The sequence below is a fragment of the Hippopotamus amphibius genome, chromosome 9 (assembly GCF_030028045.1).
Source record: "Hippopotamus amphibius kiboko isolate mHipAmp2 chromosome 9, mHipAmp2.hap2, whole genome shotgun sequence".
Taxonomy (NCBI): Eukaryota; Metazoa; Chordata; class Mammalia; order Artiodactyla; family Hippopotamidae; genus Hippopotamus; species Hippopotamus amphibius.
Window position 1 is genome coordinate 112,410,192 of NC_080194.1, and position 27,250 is coordinate 112,437,441.

The 27,250-nt window shown below is 50.1% G+C and overlaps 1 protein-coding gene across 1 annotated transcript; it reads right to left on the reverse strand.

Annotated features, from left to right (window-relative positions):
- ITGAD (integrin subunit alpha D) lies at positions 1-26,631 on the reverse strand. Its single transcript, XM_057695187.1, has 30 exons — positions 26,586-26,631; positions 25,039-25,144; positions 22,869-22,972; positions 22,662-22,732; positions 22,411-22,525; positions 19,337-19,467; positions 18,260-18,405; positions 15,327-15,480; positions 15,077-15,227; positions 14,802-14,875; positions 13,377-13,506; positions 13,125-13,267; positions 12,824-12,964; positions 12,522-12,731; positions 10,852-10,982; positions 10,582-10,733; positions 9,439-9,593; positions 9,072-9,203; positions 7,646-7,719; positions 7,270-7,411; positions 5,206-5,319; positions 5,014-5,093; positions 4,822-4,905; positions 2,243-2,318; positions 1,979-2,086; positions 1,795-1,872; positions 1,487-1,600; positions 1,260-1,361; positions 889-999; positions 1-418 (listed from the first exon to the last, which is right to left on the reverse strand). The coding sequence occupies exons 1-30, from the start codon at positions 26,629-26,631 to the stop codon at positions 305-307; spliced, it is 3,489 nt and encodes a 1,162-aa protein (XP_057551170.1). The 3' UTR covers positions 1-304.
- Between the last annotated feature and the right edge of the window lie 619 nt (positions 26,632-27,250).

Sequence of the window (27,250 nt, forward strand, 5' to 3'; positions counted from 1 at the left end):
TAGACGTCTTCCATACAAGGAAATTGTGTTATAAACATCCTCATTTAATGTGACAATTCTAATACGTATGAGAATTCATGCTGGCATCATGCCCACTTGTGTAAAAAGTGGGTCATCACTGAAGCAGTCTGGCAAATTTGTAAAAATACAAAAAAACCTTTCAACGCCTTGGGAAGATGACTTAGCACCTGGTAAGTCGCTCAGGCCAGTCCAGATCTAGGCAGAAGTTATTCCCATGGAAGTCAATTTGTAGGTTAGGTCAAGATCAGCCCGTGGGGGTAGAGATAAACGGGAAAGTGGATTACTAGGACAAAGGCTGATTGGGGTCCTCACAGTTGACATCCTCCCCATCGAATGTGGCAGTGTTTTCAGGCTTGTCATCCATCATTTCTTTGTACTGACGTTTGAAGAAGCCACACTGTGAGGGGAAATCAATCAGAAAATCTGGATCAGAGGGCAGGGTAGGAAGCTGGGAGTAGGAAGAAGCTGAGACAGAAAAAGGGAACCACGCTGACTTGTATTCATGGGGGCAGAACACTCATGTGAACAACAGCTATCACATACCGAGTGTCTACTGTGTGCCAAACTCAGTGATTGTATACATCATCCATAGCAGAAAAGCATAGATTCTGCACAATCTGGCCTCATGTCGCTCTCATTTCAACTACTCAGTAATGTAGGCATTCTCATCATTTCAAAAATGAGGAAACAGGCTCGGAGAGCTTGAGCAACTTGCCTGACATTAAACAGTGAGTAAGAGCCAAAATGTGTACCCAGACCTGCCTGACCCCGCTGTCTGAGTTCTTCCTGCTAGACCATCCTGTCTGTGGGAGGGCTGGGGTTGCATGCTGGTGTTGTGGGATGCAGGAGTGGCATGAAGACACTCACCTTGTACAGTGTAGCTGTGATGAGCGCCAACAGCAGCAGTCCTCCCACAGAGCTGCTCACAATGAGGGGGAGGGGGTTGTAGACCTCATACTCTTCTAGCACCATCTCCACCTGATTTGCGGATCAGAAAGTGTCAGGCCTCTTGCTGTTCCAGACTCCTCCCAGGTCCCCTTTAACTCCCTCCCCTCCTTCATCAGGCTCTGCTCCAAAGGGTGAGATACAGAAGCACTCACGGGCTAAGGGACCATTGTCCTGCCCAGGGACCTCCATCCTTCCTCTCTCCAGGCTTGCAGGCCCCCCACCCAGCATCACAGATTTAGCATCTGGAGTCCGCTGACCAGCCCAGCCACTGCCTACCACACAGTCACTACCTGGGCTCTCAAAAATGCCTCCTGTCCTGAAATCTGGGAATACACAGATCTGTTGAACATGATTTCAGCCACACTCACGACCAATGTCTTCTTCTGCAACAACTGCAAAGAAGAAGGGCAGGGCTGGGAACTAGCTCTGGGGGAGGGCTCGGGGTTAGAGAAATGCCCTGGGTTGAGGTGGGCGTAGACATATCTGGGGAAGGGACTCTGCTGTTGGAGCTGCACACCTGGCTGGCCCAGCCAAAGCTGAGGTTGCCCTTCAGGATGAAGTCAAGTTCCTCCTGGACCCCGAAGGAGGGGATGTCACAGCGGAACCTCAGGCAGTCAGCAACGGAGCAGTTCTGGGGACGGGAGAGGAATGAAGTTGAGGAGGGTCTTCACTTAAGGAGGAATCACGAGAGAGAATGAAATCTGTGAGGTTTGGGGTGGGGAAGAGATGAACAATCACAGGATGTAAACATGGCTCTGCAGCCTGGCAGCACATTTCCTTGGATTCCCCAGCTTGCAGCTGGTCCTGCAGTGGGACCTTTCTCACCAGCATGAGGCTGCTTGGAATCTGGGTCTGGAAGTCAGGTTGCTGGGGAGGTTCCCTCTCTGACACACAGGGGAGACTCTGGGAAGAGAGAAGAAGAGCCACAGAATGATCCACCGTCCACTGGTGAAGGGTATGAGGCCCTGTGGGGTGAGACCCTGGAGAGGCACAAAAGGCAGGCGGGCACCTGTGGAGGGGCCACCACAGCCACATCCCACACAGCCACACCGTTCAGCCGGACGGGGACCCAGAAATGAATGCTGACGGCCAGATCTCGCTGACTCAGGTTATTCACCTGCAGAAATTAAAGACAAAGCATTACTGTGGTCCCTGGAGCATCCCAAATCCCACCCCTTTCCTAGCTCCAGCCCCCGGCTCCTCTCCATCCTTCCCCACCAGCTTCCTACATTCACGTGGGAGGGACAGACGTGGATATTCCCTGGCCTCTCACACGATATCGATGCTCGGCTTTTCTGCTCTTCTGGTCAGAAGCTGAAAAATTTAAGTACTTGGTGGATTCTTCCTGCCTGGAGAGAGAGAGGGTTGTTGGTGAGAAAGAGTCATGGAATCATCCTTGGTTGCACCCCAGCCTGCTGCCGAGGGCTCTGTTGGGCCCAGCAGATGAGCCAGGGGAGCAATGACGGTCCCCACGTGCCTGTGAAGCCTCAGCTTCAGCTCCTCTCCTTCGGTGGTCTTTACCCCAGTCCCCCAGAACTGCCAGCTTGTCCCATGAGACCCTGGCCCTTTCCTCTCCCCATGACTTTGCTCAAGCTCTTTTTTTTTTCCCCTGCTTGGAATGTCCTTACCCACTCCCCTTCTGGAAATTTTCACTTAAAGGCCCAACTAAAACATGACCTTTCGTGATGTCTGAACATTTCCCATGGGAAAAAGGCATTCCCGTTGCTTTCTCTACTAGGTACACGGTTGTTCTCCCATAATGCTTGCGGAGGCAGCTGCCAGAACAAGTAAGCCTAAGGAGACTTGAGGGAACCAAGGCCTGGGTCACTCGGTAAAAGATGGGGTGCAAGCCCTTCCATGATGGGAATGATAAGAATAGATCTGGGAACTTCTCTGGTGGTGCAGTGGTTAAGAATCCACCTGCCAATGCAGGGGACGCAGGTTCAATCCCTGGTCCGGGAAGATTCCACATGCCATGGAGCAACAAAGCCCATGTGCCACAACTACTGAGCCTGTGCTCTACAGCTGCTGAGCCCGCATGCCACAGCTACTGAAGCCTGCACGCCCTAGAGCCTGTGCTCCACAACAGGAGAAGCCATCACAGTGAGAAGCCCACACACTGCGTCAAAGAGTAGCCCCCCCTCACCCCGGGACAGTTAGGTAATTGGGAGGAAAGATGGTGCATGGAGTGGACATAAATGCCCCAGGCTGCAGGTGGCTTTCCATGTATCATCCATCCATCCATCCATCCATCACCTCCTTTAGTCAACATTTATCATCTGCCAGGCTGTGTGCTTGTCTCTGGAGATTCAGCAGTTAACATGACATAATCCCTGTCTTCCCAGAGCTCAACATCTAAGGGCTCAGTGGAATCAGGCAAACAAGCAGAGGGACCTGCAGGTTTCACCAGTAACTAGTGTACAGAGACCAGGCCAGCCCTACAGAAACTCCATGGGCCCCACAGTTTTCCCACAGATGTGACTGTCAGCTTGATGACTAAGCACACAGTCTCCAGAGCCAAACCACCTGGGTTCACATCTGAGGTCTACCACTTCCCACCTGGACCCCTGTAATTTTTTCCTCTTTAAAATAGAGATGCTAACAATAGTGCCTGTAGCCGACTTGTGATGAGGTCTGTAGCAGTGCCATAAATGTGCAAATCTACTTTCCCCCTTAGTATGCTAGCCTTCCTCTCTGCTCCCCATCCTGCCCCTTCCTCTTTCCACTTCAGTTTTCCCACCTTAAAATCTTCCAGTTCTAAACCTCTTATCAAATTTGAGTACATTCCTCAGCTTCTCCAGTCCTTGGAGAGGCATGTAGTGTATGGCCATGGGCACAGCTCTGGAGCCAGACCATGTGGGTTTGATTTCTGGTTCTGCCACTTACCAGCTGAATGACAGGGGTAAAAAAACCTCTGGAATTCCTTGTTGACAAAAGGGGGTATAATGATAACTATATCATAGAGCTAATAGAGTGGCTACATGAATGTAAATACATGCAAAGTATTTAAAACAAAGCCTGGCAGGTTGTAAGTATAGATGACTGAAGCTCTTATTGTAAATTTCAGTGTTTTCCCATGGATAGAAGGGGAAATTCTCTCAGGGAGTTAGGAAGGGCAATGACACTGCTTGAACCCCCTCTCTAGTTCCCCTAAAAATTGGCACATCAGCAGCAGTAGTAGCAGCAAACTCTGTCCCATGGCAAAAGTATACGCTTCTGATCAACTCTAAAGCCTCTGGCATTTAGCCAGGGTAGTTGGGGCTCCTTGTTCTGCTCCCAGCCTGGCCCGCCCCTGCCCCCTTCCCCGACCTTTAGAACCCAAAGCAGCAACCCCACCCTTGCCTTTCCTGCGGCCTGCTCAGCCCTGGGCTCTTAAAAACTGTCCCAACAGTTTCTCACATCTCTGCTCTCCTCTGAGTTTTGTGAACACCTGACCTTTTCTTCACTCTGTGTGGTGACAGACCATATCCTGTTGGGCACCAGCTCCCCACTTCAGAGTGCTCAAAAAAGCCTCAGTCTTAATCTAGTTGCTTCAATTCAGCGTATTCATGTTTAGCACAAAGGCTAGATTTGACTTCATGTTAAAGGAAGCCTGCATCTCAGAGAGAGAGAAGAGGATGCACGGTGGTGACCAAGGTGTGTGTGTCCCACCAGCAGGTCAGTTCGTCAGAGGAGGACCAAGAATTGTGGAATACGGTGCTATGGTATAAATACATGGCTGGTCACAAGAATTGCCCTGTGAGGAATCAGAGGGACTAGCGTAGATACCCATCCTCAAAAGAGCAGGCTGGCCTGCAGGGGGAGATACTAGGCTTGGAGGAAGGTCCAAGAGGAGGGCCAGGGATTAAGTACCTGCTGATCACTGTGTAGACAGAATATTTCACAGGGAGCTCCAGATGGAAGGTAGTCTTGTTGGATGAAGGCTTATTATTTTCACTGGAGGGAGAGAGGGGTGACTGGTTGGGAAGGAATCCAGAAGAGGAGTCTCTGGCTGGGGCATGTAAAAGGAGAGTGAGGGACACACCATACCTGGCCTGGGCTCACCTGCTTGCATTGGCCCTCAAAAGCAACTTGTCTCCTAAGGTGGCCTTGTAGGAGACATCAAATATGACTATGAAGGTGCCCTAAGGGAGGAAGAAAGAAGGGTTGGGGCTAGGGAAGGCCGTGGGGGAGGGAGGGAAGGAAATGGGCCAGGATGAGGGAGAAGAGTGATGAGGACTGGGGACAAGCTCTGACCTCAGTGCCCTCTTGGAAGATGGGGTGGTTGATGCTACAGCTGCTGCTCTTCAGGCCCTCGTTCCCAGTGGGCACTGCCTCACATGCCAGGCGCAGGGGACGCTGATGGGGTTGCTTCCAGAGGAGGAGAATGAATTTTTAAAAACTTACCCACGTGCATATATGGGCTTGATGTGTAACAGTGGTGGCATTACAGAGCAGTAGGGGAAATGACAAGTTTTCAGTAAATGGTCCTGGGAAAATTGGCCCACACAAAACAAACAAACAAACAAACACTGGATCCCTACCTCACTCCATACATTAGAATAAATCCCAACTGGATTAAAGACTTAAATGTGAAAAGGTGAAATAAGAAATCTTTTAGAAGATAATATAGGGGAATATCTTTATATATAACCTTGGAGTAGGGATATATTTCTTAAACATGATACACACATAAAACACTAAACACAAAGGAGAATTTTGAAAAAAAAATCAACCACAACCAAATTAAGACCATCTATTTATTAAAAGACACTATAAAGAGACTGAAAAAACAAGCAGTATGATTAGAAAAGATATTTGAACACATATAACTGGAAAAGGACGAGTAACCAGAATATGCAAAGAGCTCTGACAACTCAATAGGAAAATAAGAAAAAGAGTTGGACAGGCACTTCCTAAAAGAATCCAAACAACCAAGAAGTCCAAATAAAAAGTTGCCTAGCCTCATTAGAGAAATACAAATTAAAACTGCAAAGAAATATCATTACTCACCCACCAGATCGACAAAAATTTAGAAGTCTGACAATGGCAGGTGCTGGGGTAGATGGAAAGCCACAGGAGCTCTCATATGTTGCTGATGGAAGTGTGAATAGGTGAAAATGGTTTGCCTTTACTTATTAAAATTGAAGATACACACAGCCAATAAGCCAGCAATTCCACATGTGGCATATACCTTCCAAATATTATGCGTAGGTGTACCAGGATTCTTGCTCAAGGATGGTCGTGGCCCAAATCAAAATAACTCAAAATGACCATTTTGATTGTCAATTGGATAAATAAATTGTAGCATAGTCATGCAAAGGGATTCTATATCGCAGAGAAAATGCTCCATGACCAAAGGCAACAATGGATGAATTTCACAAGCATAATATTGAAGAAAAGAAGAAAGACACAAAAGAACATACAACATTGTTATCGCTTCTATTTGGAATCTGAAAAACAAAACAAACAAGTGAATATAACAAAACAGAAGCAGACTCACAGATCTAGAGACCAAACTAGTGGTCACCAGTGGGGAGAAGAATGGGGGTCGGGGGCAAGATACAGATCGGAGTTTAAGAGGTACAAACTTCTGTGTATAAAATAAATAAGATACAAGGATATATTATACAGCACAGGGAATATAGGTAATATTTTATAATTATTTTACTTTATTTTACTTATTTTTTTGGCCAAGCTGCGCGGCTTGAGGCATCTCAGTTCCCCAAATGGGGATCAAACCCCTGCCCTCAACAGTGAAAGTGCAGAGTCCTAACCTCTGGACCACCATGGAATTCCCTATATAATTTTAAATGGAGTATAATCTATAAAATATTGAATCTCTATGTTGTACACCTGAAACTAATATAAGATTGTAAATCAACTACACTTTTAAAATTGCAGGAAAAAAGGAACATACAACATGTTTCCATTCATATAAAGTTCAAATATTGGCAAAACCCAACAGTATTATCTAGAGATGTATCTATGGGTGGTAAAACTATAAAGAAATACAAGGAATTGATCATCACAAAGTCAGAATAGTGATTACCTTTGGGGAGAGTGTGAGGTTAGAATGAGAAAAGGCACATAGTGAAAGGGCTTCTGGAGGTGCTAGCAGTGCTTTAGTTCTTGACCTGGATGTTAACTGCATAGACTTTTGCTTATTATTTAGTCATTAAACGACACATATGCCTTATGCACTTCTCATACATATGCCTTACGCACTTTATATTTCATTACAGAACAGTTAAAAGGAACCTATTCTAACCCAGAGCAGGAGAGAGGTCCCAGCCACAAGAGCCCAAGGGAGCAGTTTACCTGGATTGCTAACATTCGTCGATAGGACAGCCCTGCTGGATAGTAGAAGCTGATCACAGTTCTGTAGGAATCCTCGCCCTCATTCCACACGGTCACTGTCACATTGAGCTCCAGGGAGCTCCCCACCACCAGGGTGTCCAGGCTGAACAAGGAAGGACAAGACTGGGAGAGAGACTCCAGAAAATAGGTTGGAATTGAATCAGGGGCAATGGCAGGGCTGTGGGAATTCATGAGCTACGAGCTGATAACTTCCAGTCAAAAGCATTTCTTTGTTAGAAGGAGAGCCAACGGGAAACACAAGGACTTCTCATCCTGTGAGGATGGGAGACCCAAAAGCTTGAGTGTCTGGCTATGAAAGAAGACAGAGCTCACTCACCTTGAGAAGCTGAGGCTGATACCCAGGTCCCCTTCACAGAGGTGATCTTGCCCACAGTTCTTCTCAAAGGGGAGCTGCAGCAAGACAGTATATTCTCTTCCCATCCATGTCTTCATCCACCTCCAATGCCCTCATTAGGAGCACTCGTCAACATGGAGTATTACTGAGCACCCGCCCTGCACCCGGCACCATGCTAGACGCTGGCAAGTAGGGCAGTGGGCGGGGTGGGGGATGGGGGGCAGTTAGTGTATAAAAGGAAGATGAGACGAGATGCTTGGCTTCAGGGAACATAAGGTTTAGTTGAGGAGTCACATCCAACTCCCACTGGAACAACCATTCAACAAACATTATTAATTGTCAGTAATGGGACAGGTTCTGGGTTAGGAAAGGTGGGAACTACAGGTGAGTTAGACAGGGTTCTTGCACTCAAGGAACCTTCAATTCCAAGGGACCCACAGAAGTAGATGCTGATTGCTATGAGTCCAGTCACTTGATATTTGGCCAGAGAAGAGGTGACAGATGCTGAGTGTGGCTTTCAAAAGAGAGGGAGATAAGATGGGGCCTTTGGAGACGAGAGGAGATCTTTGAGGTGGAGAGAAGGAGATGTTTTCCAAAGGAGCAACACAACACGCAGGAAGGATATAAAAATCAACTGCCAGACTGCCTTCATCCATTCATTATGTGCCCTTACTAGGAACACTATGAGCAGTTCTAGGTACCTATGATCACCTGACAGTGCCTCCTCTGAAAGAATAAAGGAACTGTAAAGTGGAAATTAAAAAAAGAAAGGAAGAAAGGAAAGAAGGAAGGAAGAAAGGAAGGTAAGGAGGGAGAGAGAGAGGGAGGAAAGGAGGGAGGGAGAGAAGGAGGAAGGGAGGAAGGAAGGAAGGTAAGGAGGGAGGGAGGAAGGAAAGAAAAAGAAAGAAAGAAAGAAAGAAAGAAAGAAAGAAAGAAAGAAAGAAAGAAAGGGAAAGAAAAGAAAGAAGAAAAGAAAGAAAAAGAAAGAAAAAAAAGAAAGAAAGGGAAAGAAAAGAAAGAAAAAGAAAGAAAGAAAAAAAGAAAGAAAGGGAAAGAAAAGAAAGAAAGAAAGAAAAGAAAGAGAAAGAAAGAAAGAAAGAAAAAGAAAGGGAAAGAAAGGAAGGAAGGGAAAGAAAAGAAAGAAAGGAAGGAAGGAAGCGAGATGACATGGACAAAGACACAGAGATAGAAATGAGAAAAGTTGGGCAGGGTCTGCAGAATGAGAACCAGAGAGTTTATGTTGGGGTGAAGTGGATAACCAGTTGGGATGTGTGTCGGGATCCAAGCCGGGCAGGGCTGTGGTAACTGGGTGGAAGCATTTTAGATTTGGTGTGGTTGGTGGTAGGCTGTTAAGCACATGGAGACACAGTGAAAGTCAGCACATCCTGGGACTTCACTGGAGACTCACGGAAGCGGTGAAGAGGTCCTGTGAGCCCACAGCCAGCACAGGGCGAAGGTTCTGAGAGAAGTAGATGGGCTCCCCAACCAGGGAGACGTTGAGTCGCAGGATGATGGGGTTCACCACGTCCTCCACGCAGTCCTGAGGGAGAAGCGGCGATCGAGAACCCCTTTCCTCCCCCTTACTTGCTACCACTGGGGCTTCTCCTCCACTGCACCCACGCCCTGCTGTCCAGACAGTGCCCCATCCACACGCTGTGGAACCTGGTTCCCCAGCCCCAACCTTCCCGCCTCCATCGTCTCTGGGAGCAGAGAAGCCAGAGACCAGCCTTGGGCTCTTTCCTCCCTCTCCCTCTCCCAGAACGCGACGTGCTCACTGGTAAAAGCAGCTCCATGGTGTCACAGTGCTCCCCCAGCCCCACGGTTTTTCTTCGAGTCAGAGTCCATTTCTTGGTCTCATTAAAAATGGCACGAGAAATCAGACGACCTGGATCCAATGCCAGATCGTACCTGACAGAGCTTTGGACGTCACCTGAAGCGAAGGGGGAACGGAAGAGGGAAAGTTAGGGAAACGCAAATGTTCTGTTTCCATTTTTTTCATGTGATAAAGCTTTGCTGAGTGCTTTCTGTGGGGCACAAACTGTACCAGGTGCTGGGGACACATGTGGGGAAGATGGAGAATTATGGTCCTGCCCACGTAAGCTCACAGCCTAGAAACGGAGACCAGCACTAGGCCATAACATCACAGCGTGATCCAGGCGAAGGTGAGATCCTCGGTGGTACCAAGGAGGGCTTGTGAACTCAGACTAGGGGTCAGAGATGCTTTCCCGGATGGGCCTTGTCTGAGCTCCGACCTGGAGGATGAGCAGGAGTCGGGTGAAAAGCAGGGAGGGGCAAATCCCAGATTTTGGGAACAGTGGCTAAGACCAGAAGGGAAAGGGAGGCTGGCACGTTAATTAAAAAGGAGTTCCCTGGCGGTCCAGTGGTTAGGGTTCCCCGCTTTCATTGCAGAGGGTCAGGTTCAATCCCTGATCGGGGAACTAAGATCCCGCAAGCCACGTGGCTGGCCAAAAAAAAAAAAAGGGAAAAGTGTATGGAGTAAGGGGAAGGGAGAGGAGGTGAAGCTGGAGAGGCAGGGTGGGGCCAAACCATGTGGTCATTGTGGGCAAGAATTCTGGTCTTTATAAACGCAAGAAGGGGCGGTCGAGCGGTGTTAAGCAGTGTTTAGGACCAGTCGCTGTGGTTCCGAAGGCGCAAGAATAGCCACGGGCACAGCTCAGAGTGCGGGGGGAGGAGAAGCCGAGTCCTCCAGGAAGGCGATGGAGGGGGCAGACCTCGGATGTGTCCCGGAGACAGAATCCAGAGGCCTGGGTGTGGGAGGAGTGGGGAGAAGGACAGCCGGGTGGACGTGGAGGTGAGACTTGGGTTCCTGGGCCTGTTCTGTCCTGACAATAGGGCTGGGGGCCTCTGGCGGGGTGGGGGTGGGAGTGAGGGTCTGGGTCTATCAGGAGGAAACTCACCTAATTGGTCGTGTGAGACTTTGTGGATAGTGAGACAGACTGTGGCGTCCCCAGCTTCCAGGGGCAGGTCTTCCCAGCACTGGTACACAGCCTTTGTCACCTCCGGGGGCGTGAATCTCATAGCCACCTCCACGGTCAGCACTGGCAAGCTCCTGAGGGTGCATGAGGGGCTGAGGACGGGCCTCTGGCCTCCCGGCGAAGAATGGGGGTGGGGGGGGCTTGGTGAATGGCACACAGGGGCAGGCAAGGGGCGGAAGGGGCCATGGTCACCTGATCAGCAGCACGTGTCCCCGGGCCCCCACGGCCAGGTCCACCAGTCCATCCTGGGTGAGGTCCTGACCCCCGCTCAACGAATGCCCAAAATACTGGAGGCTGGGGGAGAGCTGGGAGCCTGCGATCCGCTGGCCAGAGAGGGTAAAAAAGAAGTGAAAGTCAGGGAAAGGGGATTGGAAAGGTTGGAGAAGAAAGATTTGGAAAGGACACGGAATAGAGAAGTTGAAGAGGGGGGAAGAGGCGGAGAGCACGCAAAGTGGACACCCCAGGGTCCCCAGACAGAGAGGGGAGCACTTTTGGTCCAATGAGGACCATGAGGGTGCAGGTTAGTGACAAAATCAAAGCATAAAGATGGGAACAGAATAGATTCAGTTATCGTTTGTATGTTCATTCACAAGTATTAAAAAAATGGAGTGCTGCATGGAAACAACCTAAATGCCCACCAGCAGAGGAATGGATAAAGAAGATGTGTTACATGTATACAGTGGAATATTACTCAGCCATAAAAAGGAGTGAAATTGGGTCATTTGTAGAGATGTGGATGGACCTAGTCTGTCATACAGAGTGAAGTAAATCAGAAAGAGAAAAACAAATATCACATATTAACACATATGTGTGGAATCCAGAAAAATGGTACAGATGAAGCTATCTGCAGGGCAAGAATAGAAATGCAGACGTAGAGAATGGACACGTGGACACAGTGTGGGAAGGGGAGGGTGGGATAAATTGGGAGATTAGGTTTGACGTGAGTACAATACTATGTATAACATAGGTAGCTAGTGGGAACCTGCCGTATAGCACAGGGAGCTCAGCTCAGTGTTCAGTTGATGACCTAGATGGTGGGATGGGGGGAGGGAGGTCCGAGATGAGGGGATTATAAGCATACATATAGCCAATTTATTCTGTTGTACAGCAGAAACTAACAACAAATTGAAAAGCAATTATATTCCAATTAAAAACAATGGAGTGCTTCGTGCTCTGAGTTATCTTTACAAGAAGCCAATGGGGGACGTCCCTGGTGGCGCAATGGTTAAGGATCCACCTGCCAATGCAGGGGACACGGGTTTGATCCCTGGTCCAGGAAGATCCCACATGCCATGGAGCAACTAAGCCCATGCGCCACAACTACTGAGGCTGTGCGCCACAACTACTGAAGCCCGCGTGCCTTAGAGCCCATGCTCCCCAACAAGAGAAGCCACTGCACGGAGAAGCCCGCACACCACAACGAAGAGTAGCCCCCGCTCGCCACAACTAGAGCGAAAGCCCATGCACAGTAACAAAGACCCAATACAGACAAAAAAAAAAAAAAAAAGAAAGCAATGGAATTTGCTCATTCTTCAATGTTTCATAGAAGGAAACCAAGGCTCACAGAAGCTAACTCTGTCACTTGCCTAAGGCCCTGCTGATCACAGGGCTGGTCAGACATTTGATCTGGGGCCTGTGATCTCTTAACTACAAAGCTACCCGCACAGTTTGAGGTCTGTTTGGAGTCAAAAGAGAGAAGAGAGAGAATTTGTGCTTAGCTGGGCACAAATGTTCAGGGAAATAAACCACTCACAGGAGGAGGGGAATGGTGACTGCCAAGGCAAGTGATGAGAGCGGCATCAGGTGAATCTGGGATACGGGGAAGGAGGTGAACAGAAGAGGCTGAAGGCGTGGGGCCTCACCTGGCTGTGGGAGGCACTGATGCCCACTCCTGAGGTTCCGTGAAACAGGTACACAGCACCCCGGTTCTCCTGCTCTCCAGGGGCCCCGATGGCCACGTCCGTCAGCCTGTCCCCATTCACATCCCCCAGCACCGTCAGCGCTGCCCCAAAGCGGCTCCAGGGGTGGCCTTGCTCCCCTCGCAGGACAGCACCACACTGCCACTTAGCCCTCTGCAGAACAAAAAAAGTGTCAGGGCTCAACCCAAGAGACCCCTCCACCCACAACCAGATGCCATCCAGCCTGGGTCTCATCGGTTACTCACCCCTTGAGGCAAGGGGCACACGGACACCTGGCCCCCCCGGGTCTGCTCGTAGTAATGAGGGGCCCCGATGAGGACCAGGTCAGATCTGCCATCTCTGTCCACATCCACGGAGCAGAGGGAGGCCCCGAAGTAGGAGCCGATCTGGAGGACAGAGTAGGAGTCATCCTGCCCACCCCTGCCAGGAGCACCCCCTTCTGGGCCAGGTCCCACCTCTCCCCAGACACCAGCACCTCCCCCACGGGCCCCACACCCCCTTCATCTCCTCCCTCTCTGTCCCTGGAGACCCTCTTCCACACCCTACCTGGGTCCCTGTGACTTCAGCCCTTGGCCTCCACTGCCTGGACACCTGTGTGAAGATGACAGCCTTCCCGGTGTGCTCATGGCGGGGGGCCCCCAGGACCAGGCTCTGTACCCCCTTCCAAATGGCCAGCTCTGCAGAGTAACCTGAAGGGACCAGGCCTCAGCACACAGGCTTCCGCTCCCCACCCCAGGCCCCTGGGTTTCCCGGGCAGCCCATCTCCTGCCTGGCCCTCCAACCGCAGCCTTGCCTCACCCAGGTAAGAGTCCCTCATGTCCACGTGCTCCTGAGACATGTTGATGAAGGTGGGGCTTGTATTTGGGGGGTACAAGAAGGCACCTCCAGACCAGCTGAAGCTCCCCACAGCCCCCAGAACTGGTCCATCCTAGGAGGAAAGGATTCCGGGGCTGAGCAGGCAGGAGGAAGAAGAAGATAGGCTGTTCCAAAGCCATGCCTGCCTCGGCCTCCATCCATCACGTGGTATTCTCTTCTGTCTTCCCTGGCTCTCACCAGCAGCCTCCGTGTCTCTGACTCCTACATCTCTCAGTCCATCCCCACTGCCACTGTCACGGTCACCCCAGCGCCTCTCACCCACTGCCCTTTCAGCCTCCTAGCTTGCTTTCCTCTGCTTCATCTACTGCCCTAGAGTTGGGTTTCTTCAAACCCAAATGTGCAGCTACCACCCTGCTGGCAAACCAAGCTGGTTCCCTGTCACCAAGCCCCTGAGGGTGGCATCTAGGATCCTTCCCAATCAAGCCCGTGCAGTGACCCTCTGTTCCAAATACCCCCAAGCCTCTGGCCTGGACACTTCTCTCTCCTCTTCCTGGAACTCAGCTCCTCTCTCTGGAAGAGTCAACCTCAAAGTCACCTCTGCGAGGTCTACTTTGGCTCCCTCAGGAAGTGATAGGCGTTTCCTCCTCTGAATACTTTGTTTATTGCCTTTTCAAACTTTGATTATGACTAATTGAGGACATATACAAAAGTCAAAAGAAATGTGTAATGAACCCATAAGAACCCATGACCCAGCGTCAGTGATTAACTAATGACAAACTGTGTTCCGTGTCTACGTCCCTGTCAGTTGCCCTCAAAATTATTCTGAAGCAACTCCCTCTGGATATTTGGAACACACATCTACTTTCAGACATGTCTGTCTATATTACCACTTCTTTGGTCTGCGTGGTCTGGTCTTTCCCACCTCTCCAGTCCTCTCTCCATGCTTCCCCAAGCTCACTCTGCTCCAGCTATGCTGGCCCTTCTATCGCTCTAGTGCAGTAACCTTATTCCTGCCTCAGGATCTTTGCACTTGCTTTTTCCCCTACCTGGAGCAATCTCTCCCCAGATTTTTCCAGGCCTTATCCTTTCTCATCATTCAGCCTCAGTTGCTACTCCTTAGGCCTCCTCTGATCACCTCTCTTTCTCTATCCCAATATTTAGCATCTGAAAGTCTTTCGTTTGTTGTTTTTCACCTCCTCCCACTCGTTAGGAGATCCAGGAGAATAGGAACCCCAGCTATCCTGTTTTCTGCTGTGCATCCAGCACCTACAAACACTGCCCGCGTGTCTCTCCCAGATTAGATGGTGAGCTTGAGGACAGGGTCTGCCTTCTTGTTTATTCTGGGTCCCAGCTCCCAACCCAGGGCTGATGCCTGAGGCTCATTCATCAAGCACACGCTCTACCCACCGTTGTGAGGATGGAACTGAAGCCTTCTTGAGACATCTCATGCTGGAAGGAGCTACTGGTCCTTGACTGCGTTCCTGTGGGGAAACAGGTCACTCAGGCTCCCGGAGACTTTGAGACCATGAGGATTCAGAGCAGAGAGGAGAAGGTGGTCTGGGGCTTGGGTTCTGGGGAACAATTTTGGGTAAGCTACGAGCAGGGATGAACCCTCAGGACAGAGCGGGACAACTGGGTCGAGACTCTTTCAGTTCCGAGAGCCAAGGTCACGCCCCATTTACCCTCGACGGCAAAGATCTTCTCCTGCAGCCGCTTCTGGATGCTGCTGAGGGCTGCAAAGTTGTCCACCTGGAACACGTGGTCCTCCGAAGGCACTGAGCCGATGACGTTCAGCTCCTTCCTGGCAGCGGGGTGCTGGAAAGCATCTCCCACCTGCGGCAGAGAGGCAGCTGAGGAAGAGAAGCCCGCCAGCCCTCCTGCCTGGGGGAGGTGCAGGCTGAGTCTGGGGGAGCCATGAGGGAGGGGACGCACCCCGATGGCATAGCGGATGACATTGGCACTGTCTGCCTGGGGGATGACGTCGCTGTACTGCAGGGGGTCTTTATACTTCTGCCCATCTGTGATGACGATGAGGATCTTCTTGGCACTATTACGGGCCCCGTTCTTACTGTGAAATAGTTCTTTCCTGTCAAGGAAGAAAAGGGGGAGTGACTCTACTGAGATTCTGGAAGAAATCATCTGCAGCACTAGAAGCTCCCCTGGAAAGACTGGGGAGTCCTGGTACCCTGAGCCTTAGGCATGTTAAGGCATGGATACAGGACTTCCCTGGTGGCGCAGTGGTTAAGAATCTGCTTGCCAATGCAGGGGACATGGGTTCAGTCCCACGTCCAGGAAGATCCCACATGCCATGGAGCAACTAAGCCCGTGCGCCACAACTATTGAGCCCGTGTGCCGCAACTACTGAAGCCCGTGCACCTAAAACCCGTGCTCTGCAACAAGAGAAGCCACCACAATGAGGAGCCCTCGCACCACAATGAAGAGTAGCCCCCGCTCGCCACAACTAGAGAAAGCCCGTGCGCAGCAAGGAAGACCCAACACAGCCAATAAATAAATAAATTAAATAGTTAATTAAAAAAAAAGATGAGAGCGATAACTGGGCCATAGCTCATCTCCCCAGTGAGCCACACCTGGTTTCCTTCCCACATCGAACCTGGCCTGTGACTCCCTTTAGTCAGCAGTGTGCAACGGAAGTGACTCTGTGCCAGTTATGGGCCTAAGAAACCTTGGTGGCTTTTGCCTTTTGGGGAGCCCTGAGCCACCGTGAGAGAAGTCTAGCCACCCTGTGAGAGGCACCCCGTGGAGTGGCCACGTGAAGAGAGAGGCCCAGCCAACCGAGCTGAGCCCAGCCTTTCAGCCAATCCTGCCAGGGCAGCCGCCATGTGAATAGAGTTCTCAGAGTCCAGCCTCAGATGCCACCTGGCCACAGCCACACCAGAGAGACCCCACGTGAGAACAGCTGAGCCCCAGGACCTTGAAAAGTAGTAACAAAAGAGGTGTTGTTTAAGCCCCTAAATCTGGGAATGGTTTGTCAGGCAACAACAGATAACGAAGACAGAGAGGACCAGGCTATTTATCCTGAGGACCAAATGAACTCAAGCTTTTCCAACAGTGACTGGCCTTCAGGTGAGCATCCATTCTATGGTAGCTGTTACAAATGGTTACAAATGGAACATATATGCTCATGTAGTTTACACACTCAGAATAGACACACACACATGCACCAAATCACGGACATATGCCAAATATAATACTGAAACAACCTAAGTGTCCAACATTAGGGAAGGGGTTTAGCAAGTCATGACCCAGCCCCTTGGTAGAAAAGTACACAGCCATGTCAAAGGAAAACAATAAAAGCTGTAGAGAAACATGGAACAGGTTTATGTAACAGATGGAAAAAAATGGCGGGATGAAAATAGTTTCTGCCCTGATTGTGACTATATAAAATATGTCTGAATAGAGACAAGGATGGAAATGACACTGCGCTTTTTTTTTTTTCAGAAGTCCTTCTCTTCTTCTTCTTTTTTTTTAAATTGAGGTATAGTTGTTTTACAATGTTGTGTTAGTTTCTACTGTACAGCAAAGTGGAGTTCCCTGTGCTATACAGCAGGTTCTCATTAGTTATCTATTTCATACATATTAGTGTCTATACGTCAATCCCCAATCTCTCAATTCATCCCACTCTCTGACACTGTGCTTTTTGAGAGTAGGATTTATTTATTCATTTGTACTTATCCTTTCTTGTTGCTAAAATACTGTGAGATGGTTGGCTAGAGGAACTGTAGGTAATATTTCTTTTCTTTTTTTCCCCAAACTTCCTTAATGTTATTGTCTTTTTTGTCTTTTTTGTAATGAAACTTCTTAAAACAAACAAACTAACAACAGCCCAGTCGATGGCAGAGCTGGGCTTGGCTCCAGGGAGCGGGGAGGTGATGGGAGAGGATGGATGTCATTGAGAACCACACCCATCTCCCACTGCTGGGAGGAGCTTTAGGGAAAGGAAAGGATGCCCCTCTTGTGCGACTTTCAACTCAGGGGACAGAGGCTTTCTTCTTGGTTGTCCAGTCCCAACAGGTCAGTGTTCAAGGCAGAAAAGCCACCCCAAAATGAGAGTGATTTTGGAGAGATCACCCCTTTTTCAACATTTCTCCAGCACCATCCCCAGGTACACATGAAGTCAAGGATCCCCAACATTCTACCCAGTTCATTCCCATGAGAACCACACATTCTGTTGTGGCCCCACCACCTAAGCCATTTCCTTCCTGGAACACCTAGCCCTGAGCGCTGGGCAGGCACATGGTACACAGAGACTTGAATGGATGAGGGATGAGGGGACAAAGGAAGCTAAGTGAGGAGAAAGGCACAAAGAAGACATTTGGCAATAATTCCTGAGTCCCTTCCAGGGAGGTAAAGAGCAGCTGCACCATGTTTCGGATAAAATCCCCAACCATTTATCTCGCATTTCTTGTGCCAAAACTCCTCACTCATGTTGTCTCGTTTAACCATTACAACCAAGTTGTGAGCTTATCCTCATTGGAAGTTTCCTGAGACTTAGAAAGAGTCAGTAACTCTTTCTAAGCAGAAGAGCAGAGGCTGGCCCAGGTAGCAAGCGGAGAGCCAAGATGGGAACCGAGAAGCAAAGCCCAGGTGGGCTCAGAGTCCAGCCAATCTAAAGCCAGGCAAAGGGGAAACACACTGCAGAAGAGTCCTGCCCTAGATCAGGGGATTGCAATGAGCCAGGGGACCAGAAACACTCCAGGGAGGACTCTGCCTGCAGACCCCTCACTTTCCTGTGAGCCCGTTTCCCCAGAGCCTCCCTCAGCCTCTAAGAAGGGCTGTGCAGACCCAGGCGCGCTCCTAGTAGCAAGGTAGCAGGTTATTCCCAGGCAGCAGGGGGTGGAGCTTACACCACTGCTTGGATGCCTGTGGCTGTGAACGTCCACCCAGTCAGTTGGCCAATGGGATCCACCAGGCTCTGAGGGCTCCGGCTGGTCTGAAATTGGCCGAAGTTGAAGTGGGTCCTCAGTTGGTTTGAGTATTGCATCAGCGAGAACTGTGAAGGCCAAGAAGAGGGTCCTGGGGCTCAGGAGTTGTTTTTTAGGAAGTTGCGGGGACGAGGGGTTGTTTTTTGTTTTTTGATTTTAATATTTATTTGTTTGGTTGCACTGGGTCTTAGTTGCAGCAGCAGGCAGGCTCCAGGTCTTAGTTACAGGATGCGTGTGGGATCTAGTTCCCTGACCAGGGATGGAATCCAGGCCCCATGCCTGGCATTTTATCCACTGCATCACCAGGGAAGTCCCAGGAAGCTTTTTTATTTTGGAATAATTTTGCAGTTATAAACCATGTTCCATGTGGTTTTGAGGCCCAAGAAATATATTGTGAGATCCAGAAAAAAATAAACGGTCCAAACAAGAAAACTGGAAAATCAAAACCAAATAATGCTTCTTTCATAGTTTACAAAGAATAGCCTTGCCAACCACAATATTCATTAAACTTAGATCTTTTTAAAAATTTATAATACATGAAATCAATCTGAGGGTTATATTTCCTTGCTTCTCGAGAATTTGTATATATATATATATACACACACACTAATTATTGGGAAATAAAATAATAAGATAAAGAAATCATGCGTTACATGGAAAATATAATAAAGAAATCATCATTTGCCAAGTTACCTTCAGTCAAATTTCATGGCACAATTATTTGATAATCCTTTCAATGTATTTAAACAGCAAAAACATTGTATATCCTGTAGCACGTGGGGACATAGTACATGTGATGGGGAACCTCCTCAGGTTAGGGCTCAAATCGGCCCTGTGCTGGGACCTTACCTTGACCTTGGACCCTGGGCCTCCTCGTGCATGCATGGCAAGGTCCACTGAGCCAGCCCCCAACAATGCCAGGCCCCCCACCAGGTTGGCCTTCCCAGAGGTAGACCCTCCCCCATTCCACTCCCCAGGCCTCGGGAGCCCAATCTTCACCAATGTGTCAGTGTCCTTGAACTGATCCATCACAGCTCTGACAAAGTTCTTCATCCGTTTAAAGTCATTTTTGTTAATGCTGCCAGAGCCGTCAATCAGGAAAACAATGTCCATCTCCTGATTCGGACACTCTGCAGAGAGGGAGGGAGGAGTCAGAAATGCACGTGTGCATATCAGCCACTTCCTGGGACCCAGAAACCCTTTCTCCTCCACAGAGTCAGGGGACCCTCCTTGGTATAGGGATCAGTCCCCACCCAGTTTCTTACACCCTCCACTGAGGAGGTCCAAATCCGTTGCCCCAGCCCTTTCTCCCTCCAGCAGAGTCCCTGTTGCTCCCTTCCTTCCACAAGGCCTACAAAAGGGGAGAAAGAAGTAGAGGATGGGGGCAGGGTGGGCTCCTCACTCATTTAGTCCACAAATATTTATTGAATACATATGCCGGGGATACTGTGGGCCATAGTGGAAGGCAATTTAGCAAAGCGGTCCAGAGTGTGCAGTCTGGAGCCAGCATGCCTGGCCTCAAATCCCACCTCTGCCATCTATTAGTGAGGAATACAGGCAAATTACATAACTTTACTGGGCTTCAGTTATCCCTGTGTGTAAAATGGGTGACAGTAGTGCGTACCACATGGGGTTATTGCAAAGATAAAAAGAATGAATATGGACATAAAGTACTTAAAACAGGGCCTGGCGCCCCACAAGGGGTAGCTGTTATCACCATCATCACCACATACCAGGCATTGTTCTAGGCCCAAGGACACACCTGCAGCAGATGCTAAGGTGTGCCACCAAGACCTGCCCCCCATCAGGATGGAGGTGCTCACCCCCAGCTGCAGGGAGTTGGCCGTCAGTGGCTCCCGGTGGACTTCCTCCCTACTCAAAAGGGAGGTGCCTTGCCCACAGTTACATCTCCTACTCCTGGGGGCAACCCATATCCGGCCATGCTCCCGGCTCAGCTCCTGGGGCAGCCGAGGCCTCTCACCGCCCACCCTCTCCATCTGCCCAGTCCCGCTCCCCTCACACTCTCATCGGGGTTGCTCCTGAGGACATTCCCAAGTGAGCCTCAGAGTCTACCTCTGGGAAAATCTGATTTAAGACCATAACTTTAAAAAAGATCCTATCCCTGCGCTTGTGGAGTCCACACCGTAATGGAGAGACACATCATATGTACATGAGCAAATAAGACATTTCAGGTTGTCCCCAGGCTTACGTAGGGGCTTGTGGCCTGTGTGGAAAACCCAGCTGATAGCTCCACCAGCACGCCACATCCTGTGTTGGTCCCAGGGTGCTGAGAGATCAGGCCACCACAGCGCTGAGGTGTGATACTGAGCTGTGGTAGCCTGCCTCGGGCCTCTGAAGCTAAAATGTCCCAGCTCCTCACTCCTCCCCCATCCTGCCTACTCAACCAGCATCACCAATGCTGAGTAGAAATGGAAGATCGCTTCCCTCGCTGCTTCCTCAAAGACCAAGAAACGTAGTCACCCACACAGCAGGCTGGGAAGCCTTTGGGTGCTCCTGTTCTCACCCTTGATCTGTCCCCCACAGCTGGGTAGCTGGCGTTCCCTGCCACCCCATCTTGTACTTGTGCCCACTTTTTTAGCTGCATCACAAAACCACCCCCACATGCTCTCTCAGATTAGGACAGTGGCCAGCACCCTCACAGTGTCACTTCTGTTTCTTGCTCCTTTTACTGTATCCACTGGGCTTCCCACAGCAGGGACCTGGCTACAGCTGAATGGCCTTCTGAAAAAGAACCGAGCCAATCAGGCAAGGTTGGCTAAAGCTCTGGGCTCTGCCACTTCCTAAAGTGGAAACTCACCTCGCTGAGCCTCAGTTTTCTTGTCTATAAAAATTGGGACCATCCTGGCCTCCACAAGGATCTTGTGAGGCTGCTAAAAGGTGATGCACACCTGGCACCCAGTACCCAGTACTGCCTGGCACACAGTCCTTCCACATCTATTCAAACCTGCCTCGTGTGAACCAGTTTTATACATTCGTGTCCCATTTTCATTAGGCATCCCCACTTCATGAGCCCCAGAAACATCTAGGAGAAGACATTTACCCCTAGTATTTAAAGTCACCTACCCTGCCCAGGCTGCACAGACATCCCAGGTGGGGCATGGTACCCGCAAGAGTCTTTTCCACTCTCTCTGTCCCCTTTGGAAACTCTGCTCTTGCGAGTTGGCCTGGGGGCTGTTTCTGCTGCTGATTCACTTTTGGCTAAAAGCCCACCAAGGCTGGCATCATGGTTTCTCTGGTTCAAAACATATGCCTTGAGTGGTCCCTGGCTCTCACTTGGGGCCCATTATTCCCTCTGATGCCACAGATGGGCAGTTTATCTGTATCTTGCTCCTAGATGGAACACATGATCTTCAGCTAGAAAATCAGTCACAATGGCAATCATATACATGTGCCAGGCAGCAGTCTAAGCACTTTATGTATATCAGATCTTTTAATCCTAATAACCACCTTGACTATCAAGTTCCATTTTACCATTGAGGAAACTAAGGCCCAGGGAATGAAGCCACTTGCCCAAGGACACAGAAGATGAACTTACAAAGATGGATTCTCAAAGAGAAGCCGCAGCAGGGCCCCCAGGCACAATTCTCTCTGCAAGACCTCAATGCTGGCACTCCCCCCAGCCAGGTCATTTGCTCCCCTTGGAAGGGGAAGGGTGAGTTCTGGGGGATCCTGGCGGCTCAGCAGTGAATGACCCAGGACTGCTTCCCACTTGGATTCTTGGATCTCTCCTCCTCACCACACATTTTCACCACCCAAGGCCCTTCCTCTGGAAACCAGGAGGCATCCCTGCACCTGTTGGCAAATGTAGGGCCCTCATGCCTCCTGCAACAGCTGGACTCCCTCCTGCCCCATGGGAGCCATCACCGCTCACCCAGCTTAGGGCTCCACCTGCCTGGCCAGGCCGCTCTCCCAGCCCCTCCTACACCTGCCGCGGCCTCTGGGAAGGGTCCCTGCACCCAGGAGGCCCAGGAGGCGGAGCCCCCGCCGCACGCTCTGCCCGCATCAGTGTCAGCACGTGCTCGACACAGAGCTGCCTTCTCTGGGGGACTTACCTGGCAGGGTGGCGGGGACTGTCTGGATGATCTGCAGCTGGGAGCCCAGCAGGAGGCAAGCACCTTCTACATACATGTTCTCCCCGCAGGCTCTGTGCGTGGTCGGGCCGCAGGCCTGGGGGCAGAGGCCTGTGTAGGTGAGGGGGCCCTCCGAACTCTCCCTCCCTTTCTCCCCCAGCCGCAGCTTCCTCTGCCCCCCACCCCCACCCCGTTCCTCCCTCGAGATGCTCCTGGGACCCAGAAACACTTACCAGCAGCCTGGAGGGATTGGTGGAGGCTGCCAGGGACAGGCCCAAGGACATGTTCACGGCCTCTAGGGGGGCTGAGAGGGCAGAGACACAGGGTCACACTCAGGGGCACACCCTCATTTGGGGGGAACAGTCTGCACTGGAGGCTGAGGAGGGGGCAGTCCGGTTTGGGAGGGGTGAAGGCTCCCATTCCTGGGGCAAGTCACTCACTGCTCAGCGAGATGGGCCGACACAGGCCGGTGGTCACCATGCAATCATACAAACGTCCCGTTTGGTTGTCTGCGACCACCTCCAGGGGGGCTCCCACCACGAGCCTGGAGGCAAAACCAGGACAGAGTCGCAGGAGGGGTGGGGGCACAAGGCGCTTCGGGTGAAGAAGTGAGAAGTCACACTTCACTTTGGGGAAGTGAGATTGGTGAGGGGAGCTCTTGGCTTTGGCCACTTGTGAGGCTATAAAAATCAGGTCCTATGGTGGGACGGAGGTTCAAGAGGGAGGGGATGGAGGGGATATGGGGGTATAGGTATACATATAGTTGATTCACTTTCTTGTACAGCAGAAACTAACACAACGTTGTAAAGCAATTATAAAGATGAAAAAACAAACAAACAAACAAACACAAACCATGAAAAAAAAAATCAGGGCCTGAGTCTAACCCACATATGCTAAAAGACCATGCTGGGCTTTTCGTTTATTTGTTTGTGTCTGTGTGTGTGTATATGTAAATATATGTGTATTTGTATATGCAAATAGTTTGGGGGGTTTTGTGTGTGTGTGTGTTTAACATTCACCCAAAATAGAACTATTCAAAACAAAAACAGCATTTCCCAACCACAGGTCAGTGCCATTTGCTTCCTAGGAGCCACCATTCTGAGCCACCCAAGAAATGGGTTGCCTCAAATGGAAAGATGGAAAAATGTCCTGAAGCCATAAGCTTTTGGAACCAATAGATAATTCTATAATTAATTGAACAATTTAAATATGAGATAAACAATCTAAGTTGGACCATCTAAAGCAGCTGTAGCAGAAGCCACATCTATATCCACAGTCACATAAATACAACCATTTATTTGCCAAACTCCTTGAGAGGAGAGAATTTTTTAATTTGGAAAAATGTTCTCACTACCAACAACCTCAATCCTCAGATGAGGGAACTAGACAAATACTAGTGTATTTTAACTAATTAACCAAGCAAGCCTTGTTAAATTGGCATTTGAAGATTCCTTCTAGAGAGCTATTCCTTTGTGGAAACTTGGAATCTCTGTTTGTCTAAGACTTGCGGATGAAATTGAATCAGGTGGTTGGAGATGCAGCAGTTTGGGACCTGCTGGCACAAATGGGTGAAGAAACTTTTAAACTATTGATCTGCATGTTTTTGTTCCCCCTAACCCATTCCTCCATTCCTTGCAGGTAGGCTCAATTTTTTCCTTAGGGCTCAGCAGAAACCAGGAAAAACAATAACTTTGTAGCAATCAGGATGTCATCCTATACATATTATTTACTTTACTGTAAATACCAGTGAACAGTGGGCAATCAAGAGTTTTACATTCATTTTTTAAAAACTAGAGCCTGAACACATATTGATGGTAAGTGGGATAGAGGCTTTCTTTGGATTTGTTGGGTGTTGTGTGATCAGGAGGAACCCAAAGGAACCCAGGGGAGGAGGGTTCTACATTCTGATCTAGGCACATATGAAAAATTCATTAAGTTGGACTTTTTGGATTTGTGCATTTCAATCTCTGTGTTATATTTCAAAACAAACAAACAAAGAAAAAAACAAAACTCTGGTGCCTGGCACTTGCTTCCACAGCCCCAGCCTGCCAGTGGAGTAAGAAAGGAGGAGGGATACACATTTAGAATTCAGTGACCTCTGTGCCCTCCTTCTTGGCCAGCTGAAACTTCTTGTGCTCTCGGGCTCATTGCCAATGCCACTCCCTCTGTGAAGTCTTCCTGGAATTCCCTCCTGGGTTTGATGTCTCCCTTCTTGTGTCTCCCGGACTTTGAATATGCTAGCACCACACTGTGACTTCAACTCCTTGGGTCCCTGTCTCTGGGACCCAAGAATGTGCACTTCTGCAAGAAGGGCAAGTACATAATTTGCAGGTCCCAATGCAAAACAAAAATGCAGGGCATCTTATTTTGGAGAACAGTTTTTTTCCTCTTTCTTCTGCAGTGCCTCCCTCTCTACCTGTCCTGGTGTTTCCTATCTGTTATTTAGTGTCACACGCCTTCATGCACTGGGGATACTCACCAGGCCAGTACAGACTCTTAAGGACTGGGCAAGCTGGGCAGAGCTGACTCTGACCTTGCCCAGCCTTCAGGCAGGTGAGGGAGTGGAGTTGGGGGAAGTGGGTGGAGTTGGGGGAAGTGGGCGGGGCCTACCTAGATCTGCCAAACTGGACCACGCTCTGCCCAAAGCCGGCTGCATCCTCTTGGAAAACCATGGGCTCCTCCACATCCAAGTTGAATCCATGATAAGAAGCCAGGACTGAGGAATTTGGGGAGGTGGAGGTGAGAGGGACAGTCAGAGAAGCCCCTTCTCCTCTGGACCCCTGACTTCTTGAGGTCTTGATACCCACCCCGCACAGCCTTGGTTCCCCATCAGCCCCGGAGAAGGGCATTCTTTCCTTCTTCTTTGTTTCCCGATAGTCATCTGTGTGGTTCCCGTCTCTCACCCTCCCTCAAAAATAGTCAAATAACAATGCAAAGGGCAAGGACTTTCCTGGTGTCACAGTGGTTAAGAATCTACCTGCCAAAAAAAAAAAAAAAGAATCCGCCTACCAATGCACGGGACATGGGTTTGATCCCTGGGCTGGGAAGATTCCACATGCCATGGAGCAACAAAGACTGTGTGCCACAACTACTGAGCCCACGCACGGCAACTACTGAAGCTCACATGCCTGGAGTCCGTGCTCCGCAGCAAGAGAAGCCATCTCACTGAGAAGCCAGCGCACCGCAACGAAGAGCAGCCCCCGCTCTCGGAAACTAGAGAAAGCCCATGTGCAGCAACAAAGACCCAACACAGCCAAAAACAAAACGAAACAAAAAAACAATGCAACGGGCAGCCATCCAGAGAAATGCCCCCTCACGGACACTTCAAATACATCCACAATCTGAAATTAGGCCAGTCACCTCCTGGTAGATTAGATGAGGAATATCCCTTAAAGATAAACTGACAGTACAATTTATTGTCTAAACTGGGACCTTCTGAGTGTGGAAGGGGCACCGTTAATAATTACACCAGGGACATTGGGACTGCCCCCAGGTCATCCCACTTGAAAACTGTCCTGCTTCATCTTCTCAGGCTTCCCAGGCTCTGGTACCCAGAGCAGCCAGACCTTCCCATTTCTCAAGAGAAGCTGGAAATCGGGATTTGGGGGTGAAATCTGATTTCTAACGGACACACAACTGATTTTTTAAATGACACACGAATGTGATCCTGATACCGTTGTCACCTTCTGGACTGTTCTCTTGGCAGCAGTGGGATAGCCTGCCTGAAATCAAGACTCGGGGGACATGCAGGACCAAGGAGGTGCTGTCCAAAATCTTCCCCTCCCTCATGGCTTCCGTGGCCTCCCCTCCCAGGGGCCCTGGGACAGACTCCCCTCACTCACAGCATCTACTCCAGGGCCCTCACAGGACAGAGGGAGGGAGGGAGGGAGGCTGTGGGGAGTGTGGAGAGCCGCTCACCCTCCACCAAAGCATGACTCTCAAGCCCACTTCCCTCAGCTTTGCTCAGCTCCCAGCCCCATCCCCCCCAGATCCCAGGCCATTCCTCCCTCCACGCCAGACTGGATACGAGGCCTCTCGCCTTCTTTCAGCTCCCCCTGAGAGCTGAATGAGCAGCCCCTGGCCTGCCCTACCAGACAGAGACCCCCCACCCCACCCCAGCCATGAGTCTTCTCCCAGCCCTGAGGACCCCCACTCACCAGCCAGGAGCAGCACGGCTGCAAAGGCCATCCCCAAGCAGTGCATCAGAGAGAAAGAGGAGGGCCGGGCAACAGAGCACTGGTGGGTGCTCCGTGTCTCGGGGCTTGACGTGGCAGGAGGAAGGCTCAGTGAGGAAGTACTTGGTTAATTATAGAAAGGCAGGGGCCAGAGGCCAAAGATATCTTGGTGGAAAGCCCCCATATTCCTCCCCCTGCCACCACCTCTGGGGCTCTGTCTTCCTTTTCCAGGACGCGGCTGTCCCAGACCACCCTCCCCCAGCCCTTGAGACCTGCTTGATGCCCAGGGTCCTGGTGGCTCTCTGGGGCCTCGGGAATCAGGCTGCATGTGAGTGGAAGGGGCAGGACAGAGAGGTGGAGAGGCCCTCCTGCATGCACATGAGCCTGGAGGGGAGCAGACCGCCGCCTCAGAGGACACTTGCGTGGGGGGTGCATGGGCAAGGGTGCCGTTTAAAGAATGCACAACCAAACTGGTGAATTTGTACACTGAACTCACTAGTCAGCAATAAAAGAGAGCAGACTACAGATATAGGGAACAACGTGGATACATTTCAACTTTGTCATAAGTGAAAGACACGAGATACCAGACTGTATAATATGAGTCCTTTCACATGAACAGATGAAATTAATCCATGAAGCTAGACATC